The sequence below is a fragment of the Apteryx rowi genome, unplaced genomic scaffold (genome assembly GCF_003343035.1).
Source record: "Apteryx rowi isolate R43461 unplaced genomic scaffold, aptRow1 scaffold_48, whole genome shotgun sequence".
Taxonomy (NCBI): domain Eukaryota; kingdom Metazoa; phylum Chordata; class Aves; order Apterygiformes; family Apterygidae; genus Apteryx; species Apteryx rowi.
In genome coordinates this window covers 2,941,671-2,969,214 of record NW_020450738.1, presented here as the reverse complement: position 1 = coordinate 2,969,214, position 27,544 = coordinate 2,941,671, and the positions used below count along the sequence as shown (strand labels likewise).

The window sequence follows — 27,544 nt, the reverse complement described above, 5'->3', positions numbered from 1 at the left end:
AGTTTCAGCTTTGCAATATGAAATGTGCTTGTAAGCTAGAGAGGACGGTGAAACAGTTGACTTAATAAGTGTAGACCTGTTACTCCTCTTTTATGTGAAGACTCACATTTTAGGTGGTCCCTCCTGGTTAATTCTTTATACAAATTGCCACTGGAGCTATTGGCCATCTAAGCATTAATCTAGATGTTCTGTTGTTCATGCTTTCTTTTTGGGTGCAGGGGCCTGTGTGAACCCAGCCAAATAGGGTTTGATGTCCAGTTTCTCTCACTCACACGTAGGAATCATGAATTTTTATTAATCAGCTTTTCCAAGATTTGCTAAGAGATTGGTAGTAAAGTCTTGGAGTAGTGTTCCTTCACATTTTGTAAGGGAAAATACTCTTCTAGTCTGTGCTGCTGTCCATCAATGATGTTTTTTCTCTTCTGTCTGTGATCCTTCCTGTGGCTGTGAAGGGGCAATTACTTGAAGCCTTCTGACAGTGTTGGGGAGAACCTGACTTCTTACCATCTACTGGATTCCTTTTGTATAGGTGTTACTTGGTACTTTGCAGTGTTGTTGCAACTGGAAGTGCTCCAACAGGATAGGAAAAAGAGGTAATCCACCAAAGGGGAAACAGCCTGAGGCATGTTTGCTTGCCTGGCATGTAAAAAACTGCATTTTCWTACAATTACTTTAGCCAGTAGATGTTACACCATTTTCTCATTGTGTGGAATTCTTTCTTTTTCATTGTAGCTGGTCTCCTTTGCAGTTGCTGAGTGAGCAAGAGGAAAGCAGGCAGCATGTGTAGCATATATCTGGTGGTGCTGAGCTTGTCTAATGGGTGGTAGGCTATGGTATGTGGGTTTGAGTATCCCTCAATGTGTTATGGTTCAATTCTTTTTTTTTATTGTGAGCAGTGTGGCCTGCTCAGCTAATAAAAAGGAAAAGAGGCATGGGAACTGATGGCAACTTGGGTCACTTTTGGCTGTTGCCATCATTCTGAAGCATTGGAGACCAGGATATAAGCTGAAGGGACTGCTGGTGCCCAGTAGCTACATGACAGAACTAGTGCAAGGCAGCCCCAGGCAGTTGCTTAATCTCCTGCTGTTGTGTGTGGTGTATAAATAATTCTGGGAGGCCTCTATGCGAGGGTATCCCATGTCCTTAGCTTTTACAGGCCGTAGATTAATCCTTTATGTAAAGAGAATGAGTCCTAATGGAGAATGTAAAATCAGCAAGTAATTCCTCTGAACAAATGGGTGGGACAAGAGGGAAGAGGCAGGAGAAGGAGCTGCTGTTAGCTGAGGGCAAGGAACAGACCAGAGCTCACCTCCTAGTGTGCTTGCAGAGGGCTATTACACCAAGCTATACGCTTGGCCTGGCCTTCTGGCAAGCCAGCCGGTGGGAGGACTCTTCTGGGGGCAAAAGGAAGGAGATGAGGGAACACCAAATCAGCCTGGGGGTTCAGCTTAGCAGTGATGCTGCTCTGTGTCGCACCATGATGGCTTAGGTGCAGGCAACTGTAACAAAGATCATCAGAACAACTGAACTAGGGGCTAGGACTGCATGTGCCAGATGAGTGCTGACACAGCTAAGGTAAAAATGCCACTTGCTCTTTCTGCTTTCTCTGGCAGTTAGCTAGTACAGTGTGGAGCAGCTGCAAAATAAAATCAAAAGAGACMCCATAATATGAGCAAATGAAAGCCAGGTGACTGAGACACTGGCCAGGAGTATGGTCTTCAAGTATCTGCTTGAGGCCAAACTGAAATTTAAACCCTTATCTGCCACAGCTTAGTAAAGTGTGCCTGCCATCAGACTACTCACTCTTCAGCGCATTAGAGCATCTTTCTCACTCCCTGCTGGCGTGCTTCTGCATTATGTTTTACAGCGCCAGGCAGAAAGATTTGGGCTGATCGACTCCATAGCATGATGGTCTGCCACTTGGTATTCCAGCCTGTGGTGCAACTCCTTGGTTCAGAGTATCATATAAAAATATGCAAGAGAGTAAATCACTCCAGCAAAAATATCCAGAAAGCCTCACTGCAGATTAGCACCCCCCCACACACACACACAAAAAAGGTGCTACATAGATCTCCTCTGCCAACAGGGGCTGACAAAGCTAGAAATAAAACGTTATTCCTGTACACTGCTAAAATCAAATGAATGACTTAGCCATTAAACAGTTGGTCCCTTCCTTAGTCTCACTGCAAAGGTAATGCAAGGTGAAAGACCCAGAAGTAGTCCAGGAAGGACTTGTTCAACTATAAAAAAACAAAACAAAACCCAACTTTCCTCCTTAGTGTTTGCATCATTTTCCTTGAGTATTTTATATAAACACTCTTGGCATTTTGAGTATAAAGTCAGGAAGGGCGGGAATGGAGATTCATATTCTCTCTCTCTGTTTCTGTCTGTTTCTCTCACTCTCAAAAAAAGTTAACATTTACATGTTTCTGTGATATGGTTGGCAAAGGTTAGTCTTGGTGGACTGATCCAGGGAACACCATGGCACAGAATGCCCAATGCTCATTTAAATACCTAATTTGAATCTTCCAGCATTGCATAAAATCAAATACACTTTTGCTGTGCATTTTTGGGCCCTCACGTTCCACAGTGTGGAATGACTGGAGAGAAAAGCGCTCAGCAAACAATGCTTGGAACTGGACAACACAATCTGCAAATGCAGCTCATTATCACAGGCAAATCTACTCCATGCTACTAGTGACCTGATGGCCTGTAATGTGGGGGTGATAAAATTAAATAAGATTGCTTAAATGCAGCTTCAGGGAGTGCTACATATTTTATCTCAATTTTATCTGGTTTCCCATAATATCAAAGCTGTGTTTAGTGGATAGAGATTTACGACCAGACAATGATACATATAGCTGAAGAATGTGAAAGGATGATTTGCCTTGTAGAACTGGTTATCATTGCTGGGGAAATAGAGGCTGGTTTACAGCTTGCTTTTTCCCCTTTCCATCTGGGACTGATTTGTATCTCTACGTTGTATGTAGGAAATGTTCTCTGCAATCCTCTAAACATAAAGACTGTGTTTTAGGCACTCTGTGGTGCAGGAGGTTCCGAACACCTTAAGTTGTGCATAGCCAATCACTAGAAAATACAGTCTAGCCTTACTTACTATGTGGATATCCTACATTTTTATATGCACGTCATCTTTGTCTGTATTTTAAAATATGTATATATACATTGGTTCAGCTACTGCTGACATCAGGACATTATGTACTCATTTTTTTCCCTTCTGTTAGCTGAAGCTATGTACACACTAACCTTTTTTTTTTTTTTTTTCCTTCTGTTTTAATACTGAATACTGGGCAGAGATAAAATTACTTTGCTGGAGGCAGGAGTTATTCCAAAGAATATCTTGTGACTCGGAAACAGATAGAAGGATATATATACATTTTTGCTTCAAGCTACCTGTAACTGATAACTAGGGTATCAAGTGGATGGTGGTTTTAGAAGAAAAATCAAGGCAATTGATGGCATCAGGTATTCGCAAGAGGCTTTTCATGTAGCTGGCTGGCAGCTGTGGTCTTTTGGGGTTTCAGATGGATTTGCCAGTTCTGGTCTGAGCTACACACAAGACAAACTGATTTGTGGATGTGCTGCTGTCTTTTTTTTTGAGGTAGCTGAATGTTTTGGCTTGTTTTTGCATTTCAAAAGCATCATCTCTATTTGGGATGGGGCTCTAAAGCAGGACTAGAGGCTGAGTTATGTCGCTTCCCTTGGCGATTTTTAATATCAAAAAATCTTCTGCTACTTTCACCATTTTTCAAGACAGAGGTGAGAGTTGGTGATTAGGTGCATGTCTTAAGTATCTTTTAAGTATTGCTCAGCCTAAAAAGTCAAAAATAAAATGGATATTACATATGGTATGCAAGAGCATTCATTAGCACCATTCAGGATCAGGAAACTTTTTTTTTTAAAGCTATTTGCAGGACTGAAAGAAAACTGCAAGTAGGCTTCTTGCTGACGAGTTGCAGGTGTATACCACGTGCCCATACTGGAAAAAAGATGCAGTTGTGAAGGTCTTGATGACAGACAAGGGTCTTAAAATGCCTTCATCTCCAGGTTTTAGCTAGTTCATCTGTTTTTTATTTGCATTTCCCCTTCCTAGCAGTGTTAGAATTTTCCAAACTCAGTATAAGTATGTACAGGTCTATATAAAATTCTTTTCTCTGTTGTAAGGTACCTAGTTGAGTGAGGTCCCATTTAAGGCAGGGAAAACTTACCCTTTATAATTATATCATATTTTGTTACCTGATATTAATTATTTCTTGCTGTAAAGAACGAGTGAAAGCAGTGGTGAAGTTGAGGGAGAGCTAGTCCTGATTTGCTAGAATACACTTATTCCTTAAAAGCACCACACAGGTGAGTGAGTGCATTTTTCTCTAATCACTGCTCCTACCTAAAAGATTTGGCTTGCTTTGATGACCGAGAATGAAGTTGAGAGAAAATGCTTATTCTTAAGGAAGAAAGCCTTATACATACATCAGGTTTCTCCAAACAGCTGTGCTATGGAATCATTCTTCAAAGACACTTATTCAGAGGGCAGAAGTAACTGAGCAGCAGCACTGTGGAAATATCCAGCCAGTACCTTTGTTATTTTAAAGTAACTTTTGACAAAGAAAACAAGTGATGAAATCACGTGGAAGATAGCATGGTTCCCTCTGCTAAAGGCACTAGAGAAACTTGCTTGTTTTTATTATCAGGTCTCTTTTTTCTTCTGCAATTCTCAAYAGAATGGCACAAAACCAGAAACAAGTTCTTCATCTAAAACAGCATTTTTCACAACAAATTCTCAGCTCGAAGTTTTTTGTTTCTGAGAACAGTATAATCCAGGCTTGATTTTAAGATATTAAAAAAGTAATCATTCTAAACTGAAAATTAGTCAATTGAGCTTTTGTTTGTGGCAAGCAAATAATTGTAAGAGTCGCTTTGAAAACAGCAAAAGCAATGCTTTGATTCATTAAAATTGCTGGATAAAATTAGTTGAGAAAGTGTAAACATCATTTTCCAGCAAGCATTCCAAATTTATTTTCATCTTTTTATCTAAACAAATTCCTCAAGTATAATTTTGAGGAATGGAAAAAATCTACGATTAATTTAATAGGCACTAAAATTACATGCAGACAGGGAACATAGTTGTAACTGTGTGGGAGTCAGCAAAAGGATCCTGGAATGTGGCAGTGTCATTATGTCGCTTCAAACCATCACGTCTTTTTGTCTTTCAGGAATGAGCTTCTCTTACTTGCTCCTTAGGGGAAAGTATAGTGTTTTCACTCAATGCCCCTCACCCCTCTTTTTTTTAAAGTTGGTTTTCCTGTAAGATAATGCTGGTTTTGATTAATATAGGAGAACTGTACATGTGTTTCTTTGCTTGCAAGGAGCTAAATATGCAAGAGAGTTTGTGCTGGACAATATACTCTGTGCTACATATCATGGGAAYGTTGTTTAGCAGGTGGCAAACTATGCTAAGGCTGTAAGCAAAGTAAAGGTTATTCAAGTGAAATGCTGATCAGTGATGCTTGTTTGCTTTCAAAGAGTCCAACCGGTGTGGGTCAGTAGGGAGTGGTGTAATTGCAAAGGAGCTTGTACCAATATGGTATAAACGTTCACTATGTGAACAGAACTTACTATCCATCAATGTGTTCGACAACTCTCAAAGAAAAATGCCTGCTTGGAGTTCGGACCCAAATTTAAATACAATCTATTGCAGAGTGTGTTTCAGGACTTTTACCGACTGAGAGAAGTTTTCTGCCTCCATTTGTTCTTCACTTCATACTTTTAAGCTCTTGTCTGTGAACCACAGGCCTGCATATCTTGGAGCACACAAAAATACAAGTTCTCTTGTGCCAAAGGAAAAGAGGAAAAGATAAAACCATGAGAGAGCTGGTTGTATCCATCTCCCTGATTCTTTAGGCTGATACAGCTTTGCCAGCAACTTGAGCCCAAGGGCTGCTCTATGGCATCAAAGGTGGCTATCGTTACTGATCTGACAGCTCGGAAGTGCTGAGAGGCACCTCTACCTGCATCTCCTGGCCCCAGTGAATGGTGTCTCACCTGTTGGTTTTCTTTGTTTGGTTTCTTGGAAATGTGCTGTGTACAAAGGACTGCTTCACTGTAAACCTTTCCTTTTACCCACCAGGCCTATCCTTGCACCAATGATAAAGAATGTGAAGTTGGACGATACTGTCACAGTCCTCATCAAGCAACATCTGCGTGCATGATATGCAGGAGGAAGAAGAAGCGTTGCCACAGAGATGGCATGTGCTGCCCTGGGAATCGCTGCAACAACGGTACTTCAACATTTCTTGTTTTCCCTCCATAAAATGAGTAATTTAATAATATCTACTGAAAATACATTTATTTCTTTGTGTGTTCTTAGCAAAGGTATTTATTTCTGGGTGACTGTACTTCCTTTTCTAAACCAAGAGAAAAAAACATTCAAATACTGAAAAGAATATTAGCTATGTGTCACCTGTCCTGGCACTTTTTCCTTGGAGTAGAAAAGATTCGGGATGATCATCTTCTTATACTCCTAGATGATAAAGCCTGGTTTTCAAAACTGCATAGGAAACTGGTCTAATCTGTGACTCTGTTTTAGACTGTATGTCTGTATGTAGCTGAAAACAGGAAGCTGTATGCCAACCTAGCCAAACAGAAATACAGGCCATTTGAGAGTAAAATTAGACTGACTGGATTCATGGTTGTATTAATACAGGATTGGAGGGTGCCATGCTTGGAATGGGATGGGAGGGGAGGGAGGGCGGGCAAGGAGAGAAAAGAGGGAAAAGGAGAGAAAGAGCTGCAACAGTCCTGCAGAAGTCAAAATCTGAAAGCCATGCCAGGCGAAAGGCTATTGAATCTCCTCCGTTCCCTGCTCCCTCCTCCTTTTCTCCCTGAAGTAATCCCATGCCTTGAAGACATGAAGTTATGGTTTAAACTACTCCAATATCTTGCACTATAGGGAGTATTTTCTTATGTATCTTAGCACTTCTCCCCACTTCATTTTCTTTAATAGTGTATTACTGTCTAAGGCATATGTACCACCAGATTTCCTCTTCTGTTGGAACTGGGAAGCATCTGATGTCACTAACTGAAATCTCAGTATCTTTTCAAGCACTACATTAAATGTTGTTTGATCTGCTGATAGACTGCAGAGAACACATATTTTTCAGGAAGCCAAAGAGACTTAATGAATCCTTGAACTACTGAAACCACTCCTTGGGGGTTTATAACCTTACTGTTTGTATTCCCATATTGTGTAAAGAAGTCTTAATGGAGACTGGAGCAAGACATCTCAGAAGCAGCCTCCAGCTGCTTAGAGTGTAAAGGCAGCATGACAGGGAGTCTGAGGAGAAGCAGTTATGGTGCAGTTAGGTGCCTGGGATCAGTGACTGAGCTGTAATTAAAAATGAGAGGTCCTGAGGACTGACTCCGGCACCCTCGCACTTCCATGGTCCCCATCCTCATCCAAGTATGTCTTTCAGCTGCTTTTCCACTTGTTCAAATTTATGACTGACTGACTTTTCCTTGCAGGTATTTGCATACCAGTAACTGAAAGCATCCTTACACCTCACATCCCTGCTCTAGAAGGGCCACGCAACAAGAAGAATGGTCATTATGCTAGCAAGGATTTGGGATGGCAAAATTTAGGCAGGCCGCAGTCCAAGCTGTCGCACATAAAAGGTAAGATCACATTTGCAGTATACTGCTTTGTTCCCTCAAGCTATGAAGCCAAGATACAGCAATGCAAACCAGAAATACGCAGTAATTTCAAGGGAATTTAGGGAGGTCGTGAATGGTCGTGCTCATGAATCTGTCTTGAGAGTTCAGAGCATGGCTCAAAACTGGTGTAACATCTGTCAACAATTTCTGTGCTTGACCTAGCGTTTGCTTTCTTTTCTGTATTAGAAGTGGAGTGAAAATTTATTTTTCAGTTGTGCAAAATTACACCCATCCTCCTGTTGTAGCAATCATGTAGTTAAGCACTTGTCATTTTACTTACAAACCTGTAACTGAAATGCTCCTTATTAAGTCTTATGGCAGGTCTTATCAACTACCCTCTTGAACCTTCCTAAATTCATCTCTTCCATTGTGTTTACATCCTTCAAATAGCTACAGATGGGCATGTCATCTCCCTTTTTTCTGAGCTTCATTTACATCCCTTTGCACAGAATCTGTGCTTTCACTCTTTCCCATGAGCTAAAATAGTTTGGTTGCTCTTTTTAGGACATGAAGGAGACCCCTGCCTACGGTCATCAGATTGTATTGAGGGACACTGCTGTGCTCGCCATTTCTGGACCAAAATTTGCAAGCCTGTATTGCATCAGGGAGAGGTATGCACCAAACAGCGCAAGAAAGGCTCCCATGGACTGGAGATTTTCCAACGATGTGACTGTGCTAAAGGGCTGTCTTGCAAAGTATGGAAGGATGCAACCTCCTCTTCTAAATCAAGACTTCACGTGTGTCAGAAAATCTGAATGAGGATTGGGAAGATGTTATTAAGTGACTGTGGTTTTATGTATTTAAGGCATTACAGCATGGTGGGAAATGAGGACTGCAAATGAAAACAGAATGCTTAAAGTAACAATTAGGTAGGAGTAGAAGTCACACCCAATGCATTTCTTTTTGAGCCTGTGGTAAACACAAGTGCAGCTGCAGTTTTCCCATTGTGCAGCTCTTCTGTAAATAATGTCAGCAGTTTGTGGAAAATGCTAGTACACAAATAGGTACAGTGGAAATTAGCGCCACTTACCTTGCTGTGTTGTCCCATGATGTTTCAGGGGTTCAGTGTTAGGGCTACAGTGGGTTTCCAGCATGGTAATGACTGCTCAATAAATTGTATACATTGCTACATTGTACTCCCAAATGAAGCAGTGCTTGCCAGGAAGACTTGTCTGTCAACACGTTATTGGTTACTGAAATATTACACATTGCAGGTGTGAGAGATGGAGATTAAGTTACTGTGAATGTCCAGACACCCTTGTTATTCAGGGCTGACACTTCAGCAAGAGAGCACTCCTGCAGGACAAGAGTGCTAAATTTTGCAGGCACTCACAGAAGAGGTGAAAAGTTGCCATCTCCTAGTTTCAAGAGAGCAGCAGTTTCTCCAATCAATCAGAAGCATTTAAACAGGGTTTTGTTTCCTATATATAGGTAAACTGAAATGCTTTATGTAGTTCAATGTCATAGTATGGCACTTAATCGCTTGTATTTGTCTTGGTTTACTGCTAGCATACATTGACTTGAACAGATGAAGCAAATATGTGCATGCTGAATCCAGAATTATATACAGGCAGTTGCTCATTAGTCCTAAATATACTTCCTTTGTCAAAACATACTTGCATTATAGATATTTCCAAAAGAGAGAGTGGAGCGTTGAAGAAGTACTTGAAGAGCTATAAAGTTGTACCACTGTTGCTGTTAATAACAGGTGATGTAGGTGCCTGTTGGGGGGTTTACTGCTACAAACTCARAAGTTTTACCTTCTAATAGTAGCAATGGGCTAGCGTTTGCTGATAGTGCTAAATGAGACTGCACTTCACAGAAGCATAAATGGATTTGTCCCTTAGAGGCAGCAAAGAAAGAGGCGTTGGCTCTTGTGAGCACCTCCTCTCCTTCAGAAAAGGATGCAAAAAGATGGTACAAACACAAATGCCGTGGTGTAAACATCCTGTGATGTCGCAGTGTACCMATCTCCAGCATGTATTCAGCTTGAACCTGATCTCTTCTCAGACTGGGCTATTCTGCCAGGAATGATGGAATTACATTGCCTATGAAACAGCTAACAAATCTACGTTGTTCTAAAAAAAAAAAGAGAGAGAGAGAAAGGACAGGCTCCATCCTTTGACTTCTCATACAGGTCTTTTAAAATTTTTTTCACTTTACTTATTTGCAAGTATTCCTTTGTATAGACATTGGTAAAGAGACTGATATTTCTTTAAAGAAAGAAGTCTGATTCTATAAATGAAACTCTTTAACTCCTGCTAAGCTATAATTACCCATTTATAATTACCCATTTTCATGTTTTGTAATACAAGACACTTTTCTGTTTAATGAGTTCTGAGCAAGTTGGGTACAGCAGTATGTAGTTTTACRAGCATATCAATCACCCATACCTTTTCCCACTGATATATGTCTCGATCAGTGGTTATTTTAAAACTATAGGTTATATATACCACCTGACTCAGATTTTCTAAGTAGAATGCAGACCTGAGCTATACTGGCTTTACCTTGCACAAGAGTCTAAATAAGAGAAATTCATAAGCCTTTTTCCCTATTGGAGTTAGTTTTTACTGTTTTAAAGGGACTTGCTCAGACAGGGTCCTCTGTTCTTTAATGGTCTGTCACAGTCCTAGCAGTGCAACTCTGATTATTTCAGAGGAGCTTTTCCTGCGTAACTGAAGCAGAAATAAGGCTCAGAAATAGTATAACTCAAGATACTTAAAAAACAAATGAACAAACAAACAACAAAACACAGGAGTCAGTTCTGCAAGTGTTATTTACACTGATACAGCACGTACTCAGCAGAGGAGCTCGACGGCCTTCATTGTGCCTGTGCATGCAAGTAAATGATACCCAGTGTGAGTGGGTGGGGGGGAAGGGGTGCAGAAATGGGCTCTCAGCAATTTTTAGCTCTTTCTATCCTCAGCTTACCTGCCTTTTCCTCTCACAAAGCTTAGTTATTTGGAGTAATTTATTTACAGGAAATGTTTAACAAGATGTATTTTCTTATAGAGATATTTCTTACAAAAAGCTTTGTAGCAGAATATATTTGCAGCCTGTTGACTTTAATGTAGAAAAATGTATAATAAGATTAAATATATTAAATGTCCTTTCCTATTCCTCCCTAAATATTTTACCCATATTTCTTACCTGCTGCTTAAGAGTAAGTTTTTCCTGAAAGGATAAGCACATCTATGGAAAAAAAAAAAMCATATACTTTAGCTGTACAAGAAAAAGCATATGATCATACTTGTGTTTCAAAGAACTATGTACCTGAGTTTTGGTAAAAACACATGAAGCTCATCTCAAAATCTCCCTGTGTCTTTTCTACAAAGCTGATTTAAGTGGCAACTATCTCTATGCATCTCTTGGGAGAATTTACATCCAAGCTTTCAAGAATAAGTTTTGAAAATAATGCATCTGGATGCATAATGTTCAATTCAGTAACTTAAATAAGAAAGGAATTTGGACACATTCCCTGGATACTGATACACAACACTGGGCAAAGCTGGTATTTAAATTGCATGGCATTTTGTTACATATTACAGCATACAAATGCATTGTTACAAGATACATAACTAGAGAATCTGACACAGCAGAAACGTCCTAAAAAATTCAACTCTGATAACATGAAACAATCCATATGGCACAACTGAACCTATTGCCACTAAAAATGGCTAATAAAAACAGCCAAGTTCTGATCCCAATAAAACCCATGCAGATCTCGATGAATATTGCAAAATAACGCCTGTGGTTATTGAGCAATGGTCTCCGTGTGTTTGTTGCTTGTTTCTGGGAAGCCTTTGCTCAAACACATGCACAGTTGGAGAATGGCACGGTCCCCCCCTTAGCACGAGCGTTTGTACAAAATGAAAAGGTTTTGCTACCGTTGTTTACAGTATTTGGTGTGTAGTCCTTTGAAAATTATAACACTTAAATGACACAGTAATAAATTTGTGAGCACTTCAGCTCCCAGTGACTTCAACGGAGCTCGAGACTGCCGAAGTCTTCCAAGATTTAATCTGGGAAAAGACCCTATACACACAGACAACTCTTTACACACCACAAATACTGAGCAACGTAGCTGAACTGAATAGCATGCAAGCAGTTCGCAAGGCTGAAGTTTGATTGTAGATACCATTCAGTTAATATTTTGGAGAAATATATATTAGTTTGTGAATATTTGAAGGTAAAGAACAGCTAAATTTGGGGATAACTGCTTTTACTCACTGTTTCATTCATCAAAGGAATAAGTGTTTTTTGGCTCAGTGGCATTTCAGAAATCTGTTGTCATTGCAGAAGTACTAAAGAGATTGCTAAGCAATTAAAATATTCTTGCTATTAACCTAGAATAGCCTCAGCAATACAACATCTCTTTGGAAATACTTATCACCTTTCATAAAAATAATGGCTTTCTACTCTGTAACAGCATATATTTGATTTACAGTATATATGGATGTGTATCTATTACTATACTATTTGCTTTGTCCTGTTGTTTGCTACCTATAGTATTTATAATTTTAAACATTTTTTAATGAAAGCACCTAAAATTGATCTATGCCCTTACTTGTATAACTGCACTTTCACCAGTCTACACCCAGTACCAGACACCGAAAACACAGTTCACTGGAATCCTATCTATCATCTACTGCGTTTTCTGACTTTCCTGCTCTTTGTCTCAGTGCAAAAACTATGAACCTTCTTGGATGGAAACTGGGGGTGAGAAGAGGCATCCCTAAATTGTTGCTTGTCACCAACACGCCAGCTCTCTCTGCTTTAGCTTTAGAGGCCTGTATCCTCACCTCCCATTGAAAAGTTAAATTTATCAAAGCAAATCTGTATTCTTCACCCCTTCAAGTTTTCTTCCATTTTAGAAAAGCCATTTTTAAAAATGAAATTTTAAAAACAAGATATGCACAAGGTCAAAGCCAGCAGAAACTTGTGGAGCAAATACTCTTAAGCCATGTCTCTGGGTTGGAAGACTACATGGCTTTTAGGAGTCTTGCGAACTAGCCTCTATCCTCCAAAAAAATTGTCTAATCTCTAAGAGAATTATGGAGAAGAAAAGACTGCATTAAAAAATAAAAATCGTAGCCAAGTGTTCTGAAAATAACTGTCCACAGTAAAAAAATAAACCACCTCACCTGTAGTCCCAAGAAAAGTGAATACAATTATTCTTGCTTTGGACACTCTTTCACTCCACACAGAGCCTTCATTAATTAAACTATTTTAACTTGTTTTTAAATCACACTAATTAATAAAAAAAGTTAGAGTTTCTTACCTGGCCCATCAGTCTGACGTATGGCATCTTTCAGAATCTGCAGTAGACAAAAGACCAGTGTCAGTCTAGAGGTCTGTGCGCCCTCATTTATATCATTAGATGTCACTTAAACTTGAGTTAACAGAAACTTTCTGCTCAGGCACCTTATTGTGTAATACAGTGTTTAACATGTCCACTGCTAACTAAGTGTGCTTACAGGTCAACAGAGCTCCTTCACCCATTCTTACCCTATGCTCGGTGCTTTTGCCTTCAGCTTTAGTATGACGATTGCCAGTTGCTGAAATGGGGCCAACGCCTGCTGTGGCCCTTCTTACCTCGCTGCTGCAGCCCCGCGTAAGGCAGTAGTGCAGGTGTTGAGAAGAAAGCAGAGAAAAAGAAGCTTGAAATGGGGAAGGGGGAAAAGGGGGGACAGTCTACTGCAAAACTTAATTACAAAGGACAGAGATGCTATTGTGAAACCCCAATGTCTTTTTGTCCTACCCCACCCGATTACTGAGACTGAGCTATATACATATATGTAGTATGTAYACACACACRCGCRCACACACACACACACACACACACACRCACRCACACGCACAGTTCTCTGCATACCCCAAGCTCAGTAACTTCAGAGGGGTTGGGTTTATCACCAACCCCCAGAAACACTGGTCAGCCTACAGTACTATCGCTAGCAGTCCACCCAGGACTAAGGATCCTACTGGAAGATCGCGGAGCAGGGTGGAAGAGAAGAAAGCAGGGGCRGCTGTTGCAGAACTCCAGCTGGTCCCAGAGCTATTATTTTGCTCACCGCTGATTTGACTGGCCACGATGGATACACAGCATTGGATGGAGCACATTGCAAACTTGTTTATTCTGGCAGCTCCCTGTTTTTTTTGGAACTGCTTGTTGTTACAGCATGAGTGTCAATTACTTATTTACAAATGTCTGTTGCCAATAAGCTTCGTTTTTTTTTTACAGTACCGACTTGATTTAGAGGTGGCTTGCTGCAAGCCAACTTCCTGAAGCAGAGGAAATAATCTTTTAGAGGAAATCAATATTTTAAAAAGCATGGGCATTTTTCTTTTCTTTTTCTTCTTTTTTTCTTTTTACAAAAAAGCTACTTAGAAACAGAGCAGGAAGGAACACATAAATAACACAAAAAGACTTTCTGACACAAACCTTAGTCTTTGAGTCCTTGGCAGAACTCATACTGTAATTCTCCACTGCTGTTACCAAAGTTGGTCAAACAGTAGTCAGCAAATCAGGCAAGCTTACCTGTCTGATTGCTATGGCATGTGTATTCCTGTTTTCTATGCCTTGTAAGCTATTCCTTATAAACTGTTCTTGATTTCTGAGAATATGTATATTATTCATCAATATTCACTCAATAGTTTGCACAAGGGATTTTTTTTAAACAACAGATAATTTGCAAACCTCTTTTTAATCAACTATTGATCATTCAATAATTCAATACAGTTGTAAGCCTGGAGCTCACATATACTGTTTTTTTCCTCAACTGAATGACTGAAATTCTTAATGGAGCAATTAAAAAAAAATATATGTATATATATATTTACACACACACAAAATAATGAATAATGTGGTTCTGGAAGCAACTTACCAGGTATTTTGGGTTGCGCCATGTTAATGAATCCAGTAACTGCACAAAGCTTTACAAAAATCCACCTCAGAATGATTCAGTGAACRTCTTTGTCCCACTGTCATAACAATTAAATGTTTTTAGGTTTATGCTGGCATAAAATTGTGAAGACTAAAGCGTGCCCTATCCTACCTATTTCCACAGTGCATCTAGGCAGAAAATTTAAGGCCTTCCCTCTGCTACCACAGAGTCCAGYATGACCTCAGTATATCGTAACCTATGGATTTCTTGGATTATTTTTGATTTCTCTGCACCTCTGGACTTCTAGTTCTAGCATAATCAGATGTGGAAATGCCAGTCACAATCCTCAYAGTATTTCCAGCCTGACAACGAGCAGAATCTTAGAACAATAATTCCCATTACAGAGCCTGCTTTCATGAAATTTGTAGCTCAAAACCTATACTCAAAAGGTTCAGTCATTTCAGAGYAAAATCCAGAATTCTCTGTTTATCCAAATACCAACTTTCAAACATTTTGAGATTCATTTATTAAAAACCTCTTGTAGAAAAGTATCATTATACAATTGCAATTATGAACCATATTATACAATGCACAGAGCTGTGCATCTTCAAAAAGCAAAAGAAACCAAAGAAAATTTCCCTCTAAGGTTTAACACTAAAGGCTAAAATTTATCAATGACTGAGTACAATCATCAAGCACTTGTATTGTTTCGACAGTGACTATCTTAATGGTTCAAACTAAAAAAACATAAACACTTTAATACAACTCAACCAAATACTTGAGTGACACCAAGACTATAAAATTTTCATCAGGGTACACATTCGACTACTGTACACCTTTCAGCATTGACAGTAATAGAATTTCACCATGTATGTGTTGTGGTAATTATTTCTTGAAAACAAGTAGTTAGAAACGGGCAGTTCCCATCACAAGACCATAAATCTGAGCTTGTGGTCACATAATTTCTGTACCAAGGGTCATTATCACCATTGGTGAAAACGCTTCTTTGAATAAGCAAACACGAAGCTGCTCATATGAAGAAATCTTGCTTTGCATGCAAACATTTTAACAAAAGCCTGAATTATTTAAATTGCTTCTTACCTTTAATAACCGTCACCTTCCCTTGTATTCTCTTCCTCTGAGCAAAGAGGTTCATTTATAACTGACCAATCCTGTGTTTACTGAGATCCTCAGCTGGAAAATGCCAGCGTCGTCACAGTAATTTCACATATCCTAGAAACAAAATAGGAAGACGTTTTTTTATCCAGCTGTTCAAAACTAATTTACATGTTTAGCTACCAAGTCACTTTGTTGCCCTCCCCCCATTTTTAATAATTCGGACTGCTAAAATTTTCAGAATCTTTCAGGAATTTTAATCAAAGCAATTGCAGACAATGTAGAAGAAAGCAGTACTGATTAGTTGTTGCTATTACCTATTGATCATTGACAAATTAAGTAAACCAACTGTCAAGGGAATGTGAGATGAACTTTGGAACAGGTTGAGATAAATGTTAAAATTCCTGTTTGGTTCAATACAGTCTGAATATTTCGTAAAATACCTGTCTGAAACACAAACATTTTGGGTACATAGAGGCTGATTTACTGAAGATCCAATAGGCAAAAAGTCCTGTAGAAGTCAGTGGGAACAGCTGAGGCACAGACTTTCTGCAATGCTGTCGAATGTCCTTGTGTCACCATGCAGCACAGGTCACCAGAACATKCTCACTGCAGAGTTGGGAAGCATCCAGAGATCAGCAGTAAGAATACCATAGGAGTGGAAAACAGTTGCAGGAAAAGAGATTCATGATGAGGACATTTGGGCTCGGGGAGGATGTTCACTAGCTATTTTAGAAAGAAAATTATTGTGAAGATGATGATGAAGTGCTGTAAAACAATGAGAGGTTGAGAAAAGGTAACCTAATAGAAGAACTTAAGACATCTTCATGTCTTGAATAAACATGAGGTCATCATGTTACTCCTGTGCATGGCATGCTGCTATATTTCACCCAGTTAGGCATTTTAAACAGTAATAAACATTTTACTAAAGCACACCTTGTGCATGAGCTCAAATAATATTTTCCTCAAAGTCATCTCAATTTGAAGTCACCCAGAGAGGAGGGAGGAGATGGCTTGTTCCTCATTTAAATACATCTGGTTTTTCCCCATTGGTTTTTATCTGGATTTTTCTCTGTCAGACRTAAGAAACATCTAGTACCTACTACTTTCTCCTCATCAAAGTACTTTACACTGTAAACCACTCACTTTTCAATCTTCTCTACAGTCTTTGTGTCATGGTACTTTTTGCTGAAAGCACATATTAGCATTAAAGAATAGCTGAAGAGAGGTAGCAGGAGTTTTTTGACAGCTGTATGAGGACGTTTGAGGCTTTGGGCATCTAGGAAAATCAGTGAGAAGGTTTGGGGTTTTGGGACATGCATGTTAAATGCTGAAGTRATTAACAGTTAAACACTCATATCAGCATTGTTGACATTTAAATTAGCATCTGAGGAGACAATCAGATAAATGCTGTAGTTTAAACTCATCAGAACTTGAGCTGGTGAGAAAACCTGTGCAAAAGATTTAAAAAATTTTTTCTTTCACTGTTTTCATTTGGCAATAGAAGACATTTTTGATTGTGGAATTATATGTTTGGTCAGCTCTAGATAAAAATACATTTTGTACTAAAAAATGTTCATTCTCTGTGCTGCATCTTCTTTACTCCGCCCCCCCACTCCCTCCAAAAAAAATCTTGCAACCTTGACATTTATAAAATGTCCTCAGAGAGCTGTAGGCTCTGCTGCTCCCTGTCTAGGCTTGCAACACAGAAATAATTTCCAACACTTATAAAAGCAACCTTGGCAACGGTAAATGGAGTGTAACTCATCTTCTTGTTTTTGGTACAAGAAGCAGAAAATAATACATTCTCTCTTGAAATAGCAGTTTTGGGTATCTCTAGGAATCTGAAGCTTTACTACATTTTTAAAGATGTTATTTTTTAATGCCTCACAAATGTACAGGTACTTAATGAGGGATGTAGTTACAGAGGAGACCTGGCCCAGGATTCCTTTCAGATAATTTGAACTGCATGAAAGTTAGATGTCTTGACGAAATTAGTCCTCTAGACAAGATACTTTGAGAAAATAATTCACCCACTTATGTCAGAAACTGCTCCGGCAGAGGTCTGTCTGCTGCTTGTCTCTGTTTTGCGACTGATTAAAGGGAGAGCCCCGACTGTGAGTTTACAACAAACCTGTAACTTTTAGCTGGCTGAAGCTAGGGCAGATGAGTTGTATCCTTGGTGCGCAGAAGGGAGAGGTTTAAGCAGCATGTGGAAGAAAGGAAGAGAAGAGCAGGTCAACAACTATTGTCTAAGAGCAATATTTGAAGAACTAGAGCCAGAAAGCAAGGACTGAGCAGGATCCCTATTCCTCCGTTCAGCTTCACATAGCTAACGCGAGCACAGCGTAGCTTTTTGCACCCCTCCAGTCAGCCCGTCACAAACTGCCTCTCACTGCGCCTGGTACGTGTCCTCTGCTCCTCGTGCACCGCACAGAAAGCACTAGCTGTCGGCCCTCGCGAGGCCTCCCGCGCCCTCCCCAGCGCTTCTGCCTCGCGCCCGCTCCTGCTCGCGGCCGGGCGATGCCGGCTCCCACTGACTGCTCATTACGTTTTCAGCCAGAGCTTTCACTCTCGGGAACCCTTCGTTTTTGGAAGGGACTCCCTGTGAACAACCAGGACACCCACAAGCATCTTTGACAGCAGTTAAGCCACCAATATTGTCCTTTTGTTTTTGTTTACCCATTCTCCCCCCTCAATCTGTCTGTCTGTAGCCATCTGTCTTTACTTAAAATGGGAACTCTTTGGTGCTGGGACTGACTTTTTGTTCTGCACTGGCACAGCACTTGGCACAACAGCATCCTAATTCACAACTAGGGCTCTATTATCTTTACTGTTTTTGCTACCATAAATAATTGGAAACACAAGCATCAGATGGGATCGTTCTGCTAATGATTCCTAAAACAAAATGAGAACACAGCTCCACCCTGCCTCACACTACAACAGATTAAACTCGTGGTCCACAAAACCCCCATGTTTGGAGAGCTTTGCTCAGCAGTTGACAAAAGCTAAAAAGCCCAAGCCTGTTGTCAGCAAGCTGAAGTTCATAACAGAAGGTTCAGCAGTTTCCCAGCAAAACTTTTTAGGAGTTTGCAAATCAAAAAGAGGCTAAAAAAAACCTCTGCTAAAACAAAAGTGAAAAAATCTCATACTCTTTGTAAAAGTGAGCCTGTTATGGGCTCTGGAAAGTTTTCCCTTCTTCTCAGTGAGAATACGAATCAAGCTGTGAGTATCTTGGTAGGAATGCACCCCGCGAATGCAAGCAAGCTGATGACAGGCCTTCGGTATCTTCTCTCAGAAAGGTAGACCTGCTATTTCTGTGGCTGTATGTTTCCACCTGTAACAATAATACTTTAAAGCACATCTTGCCATCACACTTGACATCGTGTTTACTGCAGAAACTCTTATTATCTGCTGTTCCCATCCCATGAAAAACGGATGACTTCGGTATACTGTGATTACCAGCTGTTCCTAAAGCAATGTGGTAATTTAAATTCCATTTCCCAGATAGACAAGGCAAACAAGCAGTAGATGGACCTTCCAGTCAGCTTTTTTCTTTTTTTTTTTTTTTGGTTAAATAAATGATGCGTGACAGTCATATGCTGGAATCATTTTTCAATCTCATTTTTTAATCCGTTGCCTGGAAAACGCAGCAATCCAAGCCCAGGCCTATGGAATGGAGACTGCAGGGCTGTGAATTAAAAACAGCCTGCGAGAAGGGATTGAGGACAGGTGCAGGCTTTGGCCAGCTAAGAAGGTGGAGGAGTTGATTGTGGAAAGGGTCTAGACAGGCCCATTAATTAGGAAGGGGGAACGTATAGGGCATTTTGGMAAGCTAATTTTAAAATCCCTGACCTTTCACCTGAAGCACCCTGGTCTGAGGCCAGCCACAAGCAAAGGGCCTCCAGCTCGTTCTGATGATGTGATGGTAAAGCGCTCTGYGCGCAGGGTGGTTGCTGGTCTTGGATCTATTCCCGGAGAAGTAGAGTTCCCAGCACAGATCAACTTTGGTCCAACTGGCAATCCTCGCTTTGTTATAATGAGGCCCAAGGTGGAAATAAGCTGGAGAGACGCATTCTTCCTCTCCTCCTGACAGGTAGGCTCTCCAAGGAGCTGGTCGTGCACCAGTGTGTTGGCTTACACCGTGACCACAGCCTGCAGCTCAAGCCAGATCTTGCTRAGCAAGATGGCACAGCCCGCTGAAGGCAAGGTGCACAGCGAGTGGTCTCTGTGCGAAGGGAAGCGGCCTTGCACTCTGACGCTTACCAAAACCCGATCAGGTGCTCTGGAGCACAACGTGTCCCACTTGGAAAAGCAGAGCGATTTCATTAATAGCTAATGCAACACAGCCCACAAGGAGATGTGATGAATAAGCTGAGACATTCGGTCCAGCAGACCYGTTGCCTCCTCCTGGGGGAAGAAGAGCAAATGCTTGCAATGTTTAATAGAAACTATGCACGTGTCTCACCAGCCAAAGAGGCAACTGCAACCATGTCAAATGCAGACGGGTCTCAGTTCTGCCCAGGCCCACCGGGCACACAGGGCCTTACTAACCTATGCCACGACAGCTATTTGGTGCCCTTCAAGCCAGGCTGATCTACGTGGTTATTAAGAGCCATTCATCTACCAGCTCAGGAAACAGAAATTGGTACAAGTACATTTTGTAATATGGGAACTCATTAAATTATAGCAAATACACTGAGGTCTTGAAGAAGCCAATACTTGCCACCCATAAATTCAGTGAATACTATATTTCTTTGGAGCATAAACTGGGAAATCAAACACAGAAACATCTTTTGCATATGACTGTGGTGCTTTTACTCAGTAGAAAAAGCAGCCCTCCCCCCTCCCTCCTAACGGTACCACTTGTTCTTGTGCTACTGAACACCAGCCCACTAAAAACAGTGAAGTCTCACAGAACTACCACTTCATTCCTTCCCTTTAAGGGGCACGATAAACTTTTTGAATCTTTCTACTTGAATTTGCTTTATTCTTAATTTTTGGAAAGTTGCTTTGCCTCAGGACAGTTTTCCTCCTGGTGTTTGGCTGATTTTCAGGCGAAAAGGGAAGGGATGTTTAGATTCATGACCTGGGAATGATGCTCTCATGGTGGAAGGACCTTTCGGGTGTTTTCTTGAGGAAGTCGGACTGCATCTGCCCACAGGCTTTTGTCATTTCCTGGTATGTGCTGACAGAGTCCAGAGCTCCAGGACAAATGCTGGACCAAGCCATGCTTGGGCAGTAACATGAGACTAAACTCTTGCATATTATCCTTTACATACTCTTGAGTTTACAGAACTTTCCTTTTTTAAGTCCACTTAGCAGATCCTTGTATCAGAGGACTGAGGTCAGTGATTCGTAACAGAGTTTATTTGGAAGCCTCCCTTATCATTTGCAGCCAAGCCATACATCTATTACTTTCATCCTTCTTCAAAATAATCCTAAAAATACTAGACACATACAGAGGGACAAAATCTGCAGTTCATTTCATTTCCTGAGGCAATTTACCTACCTCTTGGGATAAGAATATCATGTAGAATTAACTTTTGTTTTTTGTTTTTCAATCAGCCATACCATCATACTCCTATTTATACCACTCTTTCCACCAAATAAAAACAGGGAATAACTTTCCTTTTTTATTCAATTTTCCTTTTTTATTTTATTTTATTAAAAAGCATGATTCCCTCATTATTTCCTTCTTCAAGGAGAGGTCTTAAAGACCATGTTCCTACATCATTAATACAACTTTCAACTGTTTTGAACGTTGTCAAACATTGACATCATCTTTCTAACACAAAAGTATAGTTATACTTGCAGCACTTTGACCCTTTAGAACACACGTCATTGTCTTTTTTAAATTTATCTGATCTAGGAAAACCAAACAAAAGCTTCGAAAATCTGTAATGACACAAAGTGTGAAACACTGTTTTGGAATCGGTTCTGGTTGGTGAAGGGAGTGAAGGGAATGATGGCCGCTTCAATATATTTAAAAAATTCTGAAATATACTAGACAACAGGGAAGATAAAGAGAGATTTTTACAGTATTTAGAAGTTTTCAGCCAAGGCATGTTCTTAGCTAGAACCTAAGAATACAGATATAAAATCTAATAATATCCATATTTTGAACTTATTAAAAAATCTTAAACATTTGAATGAATTAGAACTTGCATATGAAATGTCAAGGGATAGACCTCTACTCTAGTTTTTCCAACAGATATAGTCAACTGAACTAATCTTGAATCTGAATGAGATCACATTAAGATGACCGTAACAATCCATTTGAAATTACAATTCTAGAAAAATAAACTTCCCTGTATTCTTTTCTACGCAATAAGTGTTTGGCAGAGAGAAAACACTTAAGCTGGGGCTACGTRTGCAGAAGTGCTTAGTCCTGAAATGTCAGGCACTTTTGATCTGTCATTTGACTGAAATGTCTGAGGACATATCAGAAGTGAGCTTTTCCTAGAAACTCTTAGCTTTTTTTTCCCTCCGTCCTTTTAGTTAAACTTTTCAACAGTTTTCATTAAATAAGTTCTTCTTGTGACTGTTGTAATAGTTATGCTGTTGTTGTGACACTTGTACCTGTCATGCCATTAACAGACATACAGTCCATTTCCTTTTGTAACGCTCATAAATTCTGCATCCCGTGCCACACTATTTATTTACTCAAGTGCAAGACACTTGCCATATACTTAAAAGCAAGGCACTCCAGCTATCAGAACAACTTCTCCAGGACTCCTGTCCTGAGGAAAAAGGAGCATAAGAGGCCCAGGAGCAGCCAGCCCTTTCCCTGCCCTGCAGCATGCCAGAGCCAGGCAGTTGGACAACTCGCTGCCAAGGCAACACGGGACCTGCAGAGGATTTCTCCTCTGACTTTAGCCGCTCGAGTTTTGGAAAAGAAACTGCAAAGAGGCAACAGCCAGACACCAAAGCCAGCAGAGCAGCTGTAGAAAAAGCTAAAGCAGGGACTGCCGATACCAAAAAGATTTTTCTCGATTCYGACTGGACTTAAACTGCCCTTGACAATTGGCTGCTTGATCCAAGCTTGTTCCAGTCTCATCTCAAAGTCCCTTCACCCCTGCTTTACTCCACATCTGCCCTTCTTATCTTCCTCTCCTCGCCTGCTCTGTTTCCCACAAATCTCCCCTTTTCCTTCTTTCTAATCCCCTAAGTAAAATTCCCCTGCCAAAAATGTAGAATTAACATGTCATTTATCATCACAACATTGATTGCTATGTTCTACCCCTTTCCCTTTCCTTTCCATTTTGTCTATTTATATAATCTCTCTTCAAGGCGGGGAAATTGTCTCGTACTGTATCATTTGTACACTGTCCAGGATATTGGGCCTGGCTTTGGCTGGTCTCTCATAAATAACACCAACAGCGAAATCTCTGCAAGAAGAAAAGCAGGGAAACTTCCTCTCCAAGGGCATTTGACAGTGATGAGATATTTTCTCAAGCTGAATTCCAACAAAAAGTACCATGKTCTCACCATGTAGAAACACTGTATCAGTCATTTGACTTAAAAGGGACAGATGTCTCTACTACTGCAGGCTAGAAGTCTTCACTCATGGCCTAATCAGATGCTTCTATTCCTAGAGTTTCTTCTTACTACTTGGAAAGTACAGCTACAATAGTTACTTTCTTACAACCCAAGAAAACAGAAGACAACACAGATTTCCATTTGTCCCAAACTCCCAAATTTCAATGCTCAGAAGCGTTTAAAATGAATAATCACACTAAGATCTAGATAATCTTTGTAACATAATTACAGCAATACAGCAGATGATATCAGTTGTGCCAGGGATGTGCTCATCCACATATACTTCTACTACAGAAACTTAAAAATAACCTATTTTTTAGAGCTATGTGGGGTAAAGTCAAAGATCATTAGAATGCTATAGAGCTTTGGTCCCCACAGCAGAATTGTTGGACAGATCTTTGATTTATGTTCGGTTGCTTATAAGTTAACAAAGAAAGATGCATAACGAAAAATTAGACAGTATGAGAAGAGCCCAGCATTCTGGTAACCTGGGAAATTTCCTTCAAAGATACAAAATAAACTCCCAACAGTGTTTGCCACATTTTGTAATGTTCTTACCCATTAGATTTCTGAAAACGCACTTATGGCTTTTCAGGGCTTCTATTTGCACCAGCCATCCTTCTTCTACATGTTCCCCTGCAGCAACGACCAAGGCGCCTGTACCGGCAAATCTCAGCGCAGATCCATTACTCAGCCACCGCACCGTCCCCAAGTCGTTACTAAAACATGTAGCAGAACCCTCTCCTTGCCAGTCCCTTCAATCTGCTTTCCCAGTCTTCTGGTGTCTTGATTTATCCTTCCTTGGACTGTCTCTTTTACCCTCACATGGACACAGTCCCTTTGCTATTACCTGCAATAGCCACAAGCCCTGTGGGTTTTATGCTCTTGGCCTGGTTTCAAGTTTCAGCGCTTCCCTTGCTTTTCGCCCTCTGTGTGCTAATCAGGGGTTCCCTAGTGGGGGCCTGGCTCTAGATGCCTGTTTAACTTCTGTCCTCAGCATTTCAAAATCATTAGTCAGGGCCTGGATTGTGGCCATCAGAATATGAGTATTATGAGGCACACAGTTACATCCATACTTTCTTCACCCCCTGCATCTGGAAGACAAATAATGAGTCCCCCAGTGYATTGTTTATTCTCATTCCATATTAATTCTAGTTATAATGATAAGGTAATAGCTGCTTCCTGGCTATTAGCTAGAGCACACTGAGGTACCAAAAACCACGAGGGCTATACCCTGGAAAGGGCAGATGGTAGACCTGTGCCTTCAGCACTTCACCCTATTCTGAACTTTCTTTCCAATTAACAAGCTTGTTCGTTATCATTYTAATGAGTTACCTGTGACAGTCTGTACTACCTGCAAGAGAAACACTTGATCCAGGCCAACTTATTGTCAGTGCAAACTTCTATTAGTAAAAGCCCATTAAACCCCCAGGTGATCATGCCTCTAGCTGCATTGCCATAAATACATGTCTATGCTGCTAAGTAGCCCAACTGTTAAACTCATCTGTAAGTACTGTGCCTTCAGCTCATCACTGTTAATTCATTCAGGCCCTTCTCTTCTTCATTTTGGATAATCTCAGATTTCTTCTCCCTTGGGTGAGATAATACTTAGTTTACTAACTCGCAGTTTGTGGGAAGGACAGAAGACAACATGAGCTTGTAAAAGACAGAGATAGTCAGGGAAAACTCCAAGATTATGGCCCTCCTGCCAGTCTTCATGCTTGAGATACTGGGGTGTGTTTGTCTGCTTAATTTCTCTCTCAGCAGCAGATCCTTCCTAAAGTGTCTTTTATATTCTCTGATCATCTGTCATACAAGTTTGCTTTTATATGTGCAAAGCATAATGTTTTCCTTTATTTTACCTTGTTCCCTTTGCTTACCACCAATAAAAATTATTATAAATCTGCTTTTTTGCTCTGTGTTGTGCTCACATTTAGATTCAAACCATATAAATTTTAACAAATATCCAGTACAGTTCTAGGCTCTTTTGCTTTCATATCTGTTTACCTAGTGCAGCTATCCACCTTCTTTATTATTAAAACAAAACCTGGTCCTCAACAAGTGCTAGTGAGACTTAAGTCTGTAAATTGGTTATATTTCATCAGTAAGTCTCATCTATATCTAACCACGTTCTGGTACACATTAATGGGGACGATCATTCCCCAAAATTCGTGAACATGTGCAAATGGAACTATATGCTTTTCTAATAAAAGGAAGACAGAAGACTAATCTACACTCTGAAAATATTTGTTTGCATGATCAAAAATGATGAAACAACTCACATATCTTCTGCCATATGGTACAAACAAATGCCTCCTTTTTTGCTCTGTAATAAAGGATAAGGCACTAGAACATATGGCTTGAGGAAAGACCGACAGTGGAATAATGCAGCAGTGGCAAAGAAAAGATTTCACAGAGCAGAGAGAAAATTATGAAGGGAGGGTAAGACAACAGTAATTTGATGAGAAAAGAAAGACAAGACAGAAATGAAGAAATCCTACCAGAAAACACTTCTTTAAGGCAAAAGAGTGAGTTTACACTAGTGTTCATACACAGGTATATCTCATAATCTGGATCAGGAGTGTTCTGTTCAAGCACTTTCTGTGCTTTGCTTCACATCTGAGAACAACCTCGGAGGGTACAGACTGGATTCCTCTTGGATGAAACTAAGGTGTTGGATGTACTCCAGCTGCTAATGGGCACATTCAGTCTACAGGAGCAAACTAGAGCTTATCCAGAGTAACTGCTCTCCCCCTAAAATGCGGCCATCAGATCCTCAGACCTGTTCTGTTCTGTTCTGCAGGCCCGCTCCTACTGGATGGATGCGCTACTTGGCAGTGTGGAAAGAAGCTATGAAACTTTGCAAGCAACTAAGGCAACTGTTCAGTTCAAATGAGTTACCCAAGAGACACTTGCCATTTTCATTAATTCAAAGGCACATACATATCCGCAGAGGATGTACATCTTTTCATGAGGCCAAAGAAAATTTCAGCATGTACTTAAAGCATGATGTTGATGTACAGTAATTCTGGTGAACAAAATACAAGCACCAAACTTTTCTGACCTGAATGTCCTCAGCAGCAACTCAGAACTATGCATCACACTTTGCTTATCCATTAAAAATAATTTTTTTTTTTTTTTGGTTTTGTGCTTAGACTGTTTTCAGTGTTTAAGTCCTTGCACTTGAAAGGAAAAACAAAAGCAAAACATTACAGAAGGTGAAATCCTAACCCTATTGAAGTCAGCGGGAGTTTTGCCACTGACTTTAATGGGGTCAGGACTTCACCCAGAGTGTTTATACTAAATTACTTTGAAAAAAAGGGGTAGAAATTTTATGAACTACATTACATAGTGCTTAATTAAAACAATTATGGCAGTAGTAGTTGACCACTGCAAGGAACACGCATTGTTTTGCTAAGACAGATTATTTCAAGAAATGCTGGGAATAAGAGAGGAAAATTTTAAACATAAATTGAAGTGATACAAAGTTATCAAAAGGTAATGCCATGATCCTTGGCAATTTCCCCATATTTAATTACCTTTGGGGTGTGGAACAGATCTATGAAGAAAACAAGGAAACCTTATTGATACACAGAGAAAAACTTAAATGACAAACCTAAGCAGTAGCTTGTGTTTCAGGAAAATAACTTAAATCATAGACAGAGGGAAAAAGACAATGTTATGTGACTGCTTAGTCAAAGAGTTAGGCATCACCTGCAAGAATTCAATTCTGCAATAGAAAGGAGTTTTCTAGGTCTTCTAATCCCTCGCTTGTTTCTATATTTTCTTTAGTATATATTTAAATAATGTAGGGTGGCTTTTTCCATTTATATGGAAGAATCAATAGATCTTCCTGTGAGGCAGTTTACCCAAGATGCTTCTTTTTTTTTTAGCTATATTTCTGTATTGTAGCTTACATTGTTGTATGCCAGAAAGATCTGTAGGCTACAGGCATATTATCCTGTCATCATCACTGAATCCATAAGTATTTTCATCTCACCTCATTATTAGGGACTAAATTTCTTCTTCTTTCTTCTCTTGCTTTTTGGCTCTTCGTTCTTGAGCTTGTTTTGGTTAGTCAGTAATTTTTTGCTAGTGAAATGTTTAGGAAAGAACACAAAGCAGAAAGAGAGCTGTCATACAGAGGATTAGGCCTTACCATATCAAACATTAGTTTTGACTCCATCCATCATTATTATAAAAGTGATAGATTATAAAAATCTCTGGATCTTGATTTGTGCCAATACATCACAGCAATAATTTCCTTTGACTACAAT

The 27,544-nt window shown here is 40.0% G+C and overlaps 1 protein-coding gene across 1 annotated transcript in view; it reads left to right on the top strand.

Annotated features, from left to right (window-relative positions):
• Window positions 1-8,480, top strand: part of DKK2 (dickkopf WNT signaling pathway inhibitor 2) — a 45,277-nt gene extending 36,797 nt beyond the window's left edge. The window contains exons 3-5 of the mRNA XM_026078462.1: window positions 6,143-6,293; window positions 7,537-7,686; window positions 8,230-8,480. Coding sequence (XP_025934247.1) covers window positions 6,143-6,293; window positions 7,537-7,686; window positions 8,230-8,480 — 552 coding nt within the window. The remainder of the gene's footprint in view (window positions 1-6,142; window positions 6,294-7,536; window positions 7,687-8,229) is intronic.
• Window positions 8,481-27,544: the final 19,064 nt, after the last annotated feature.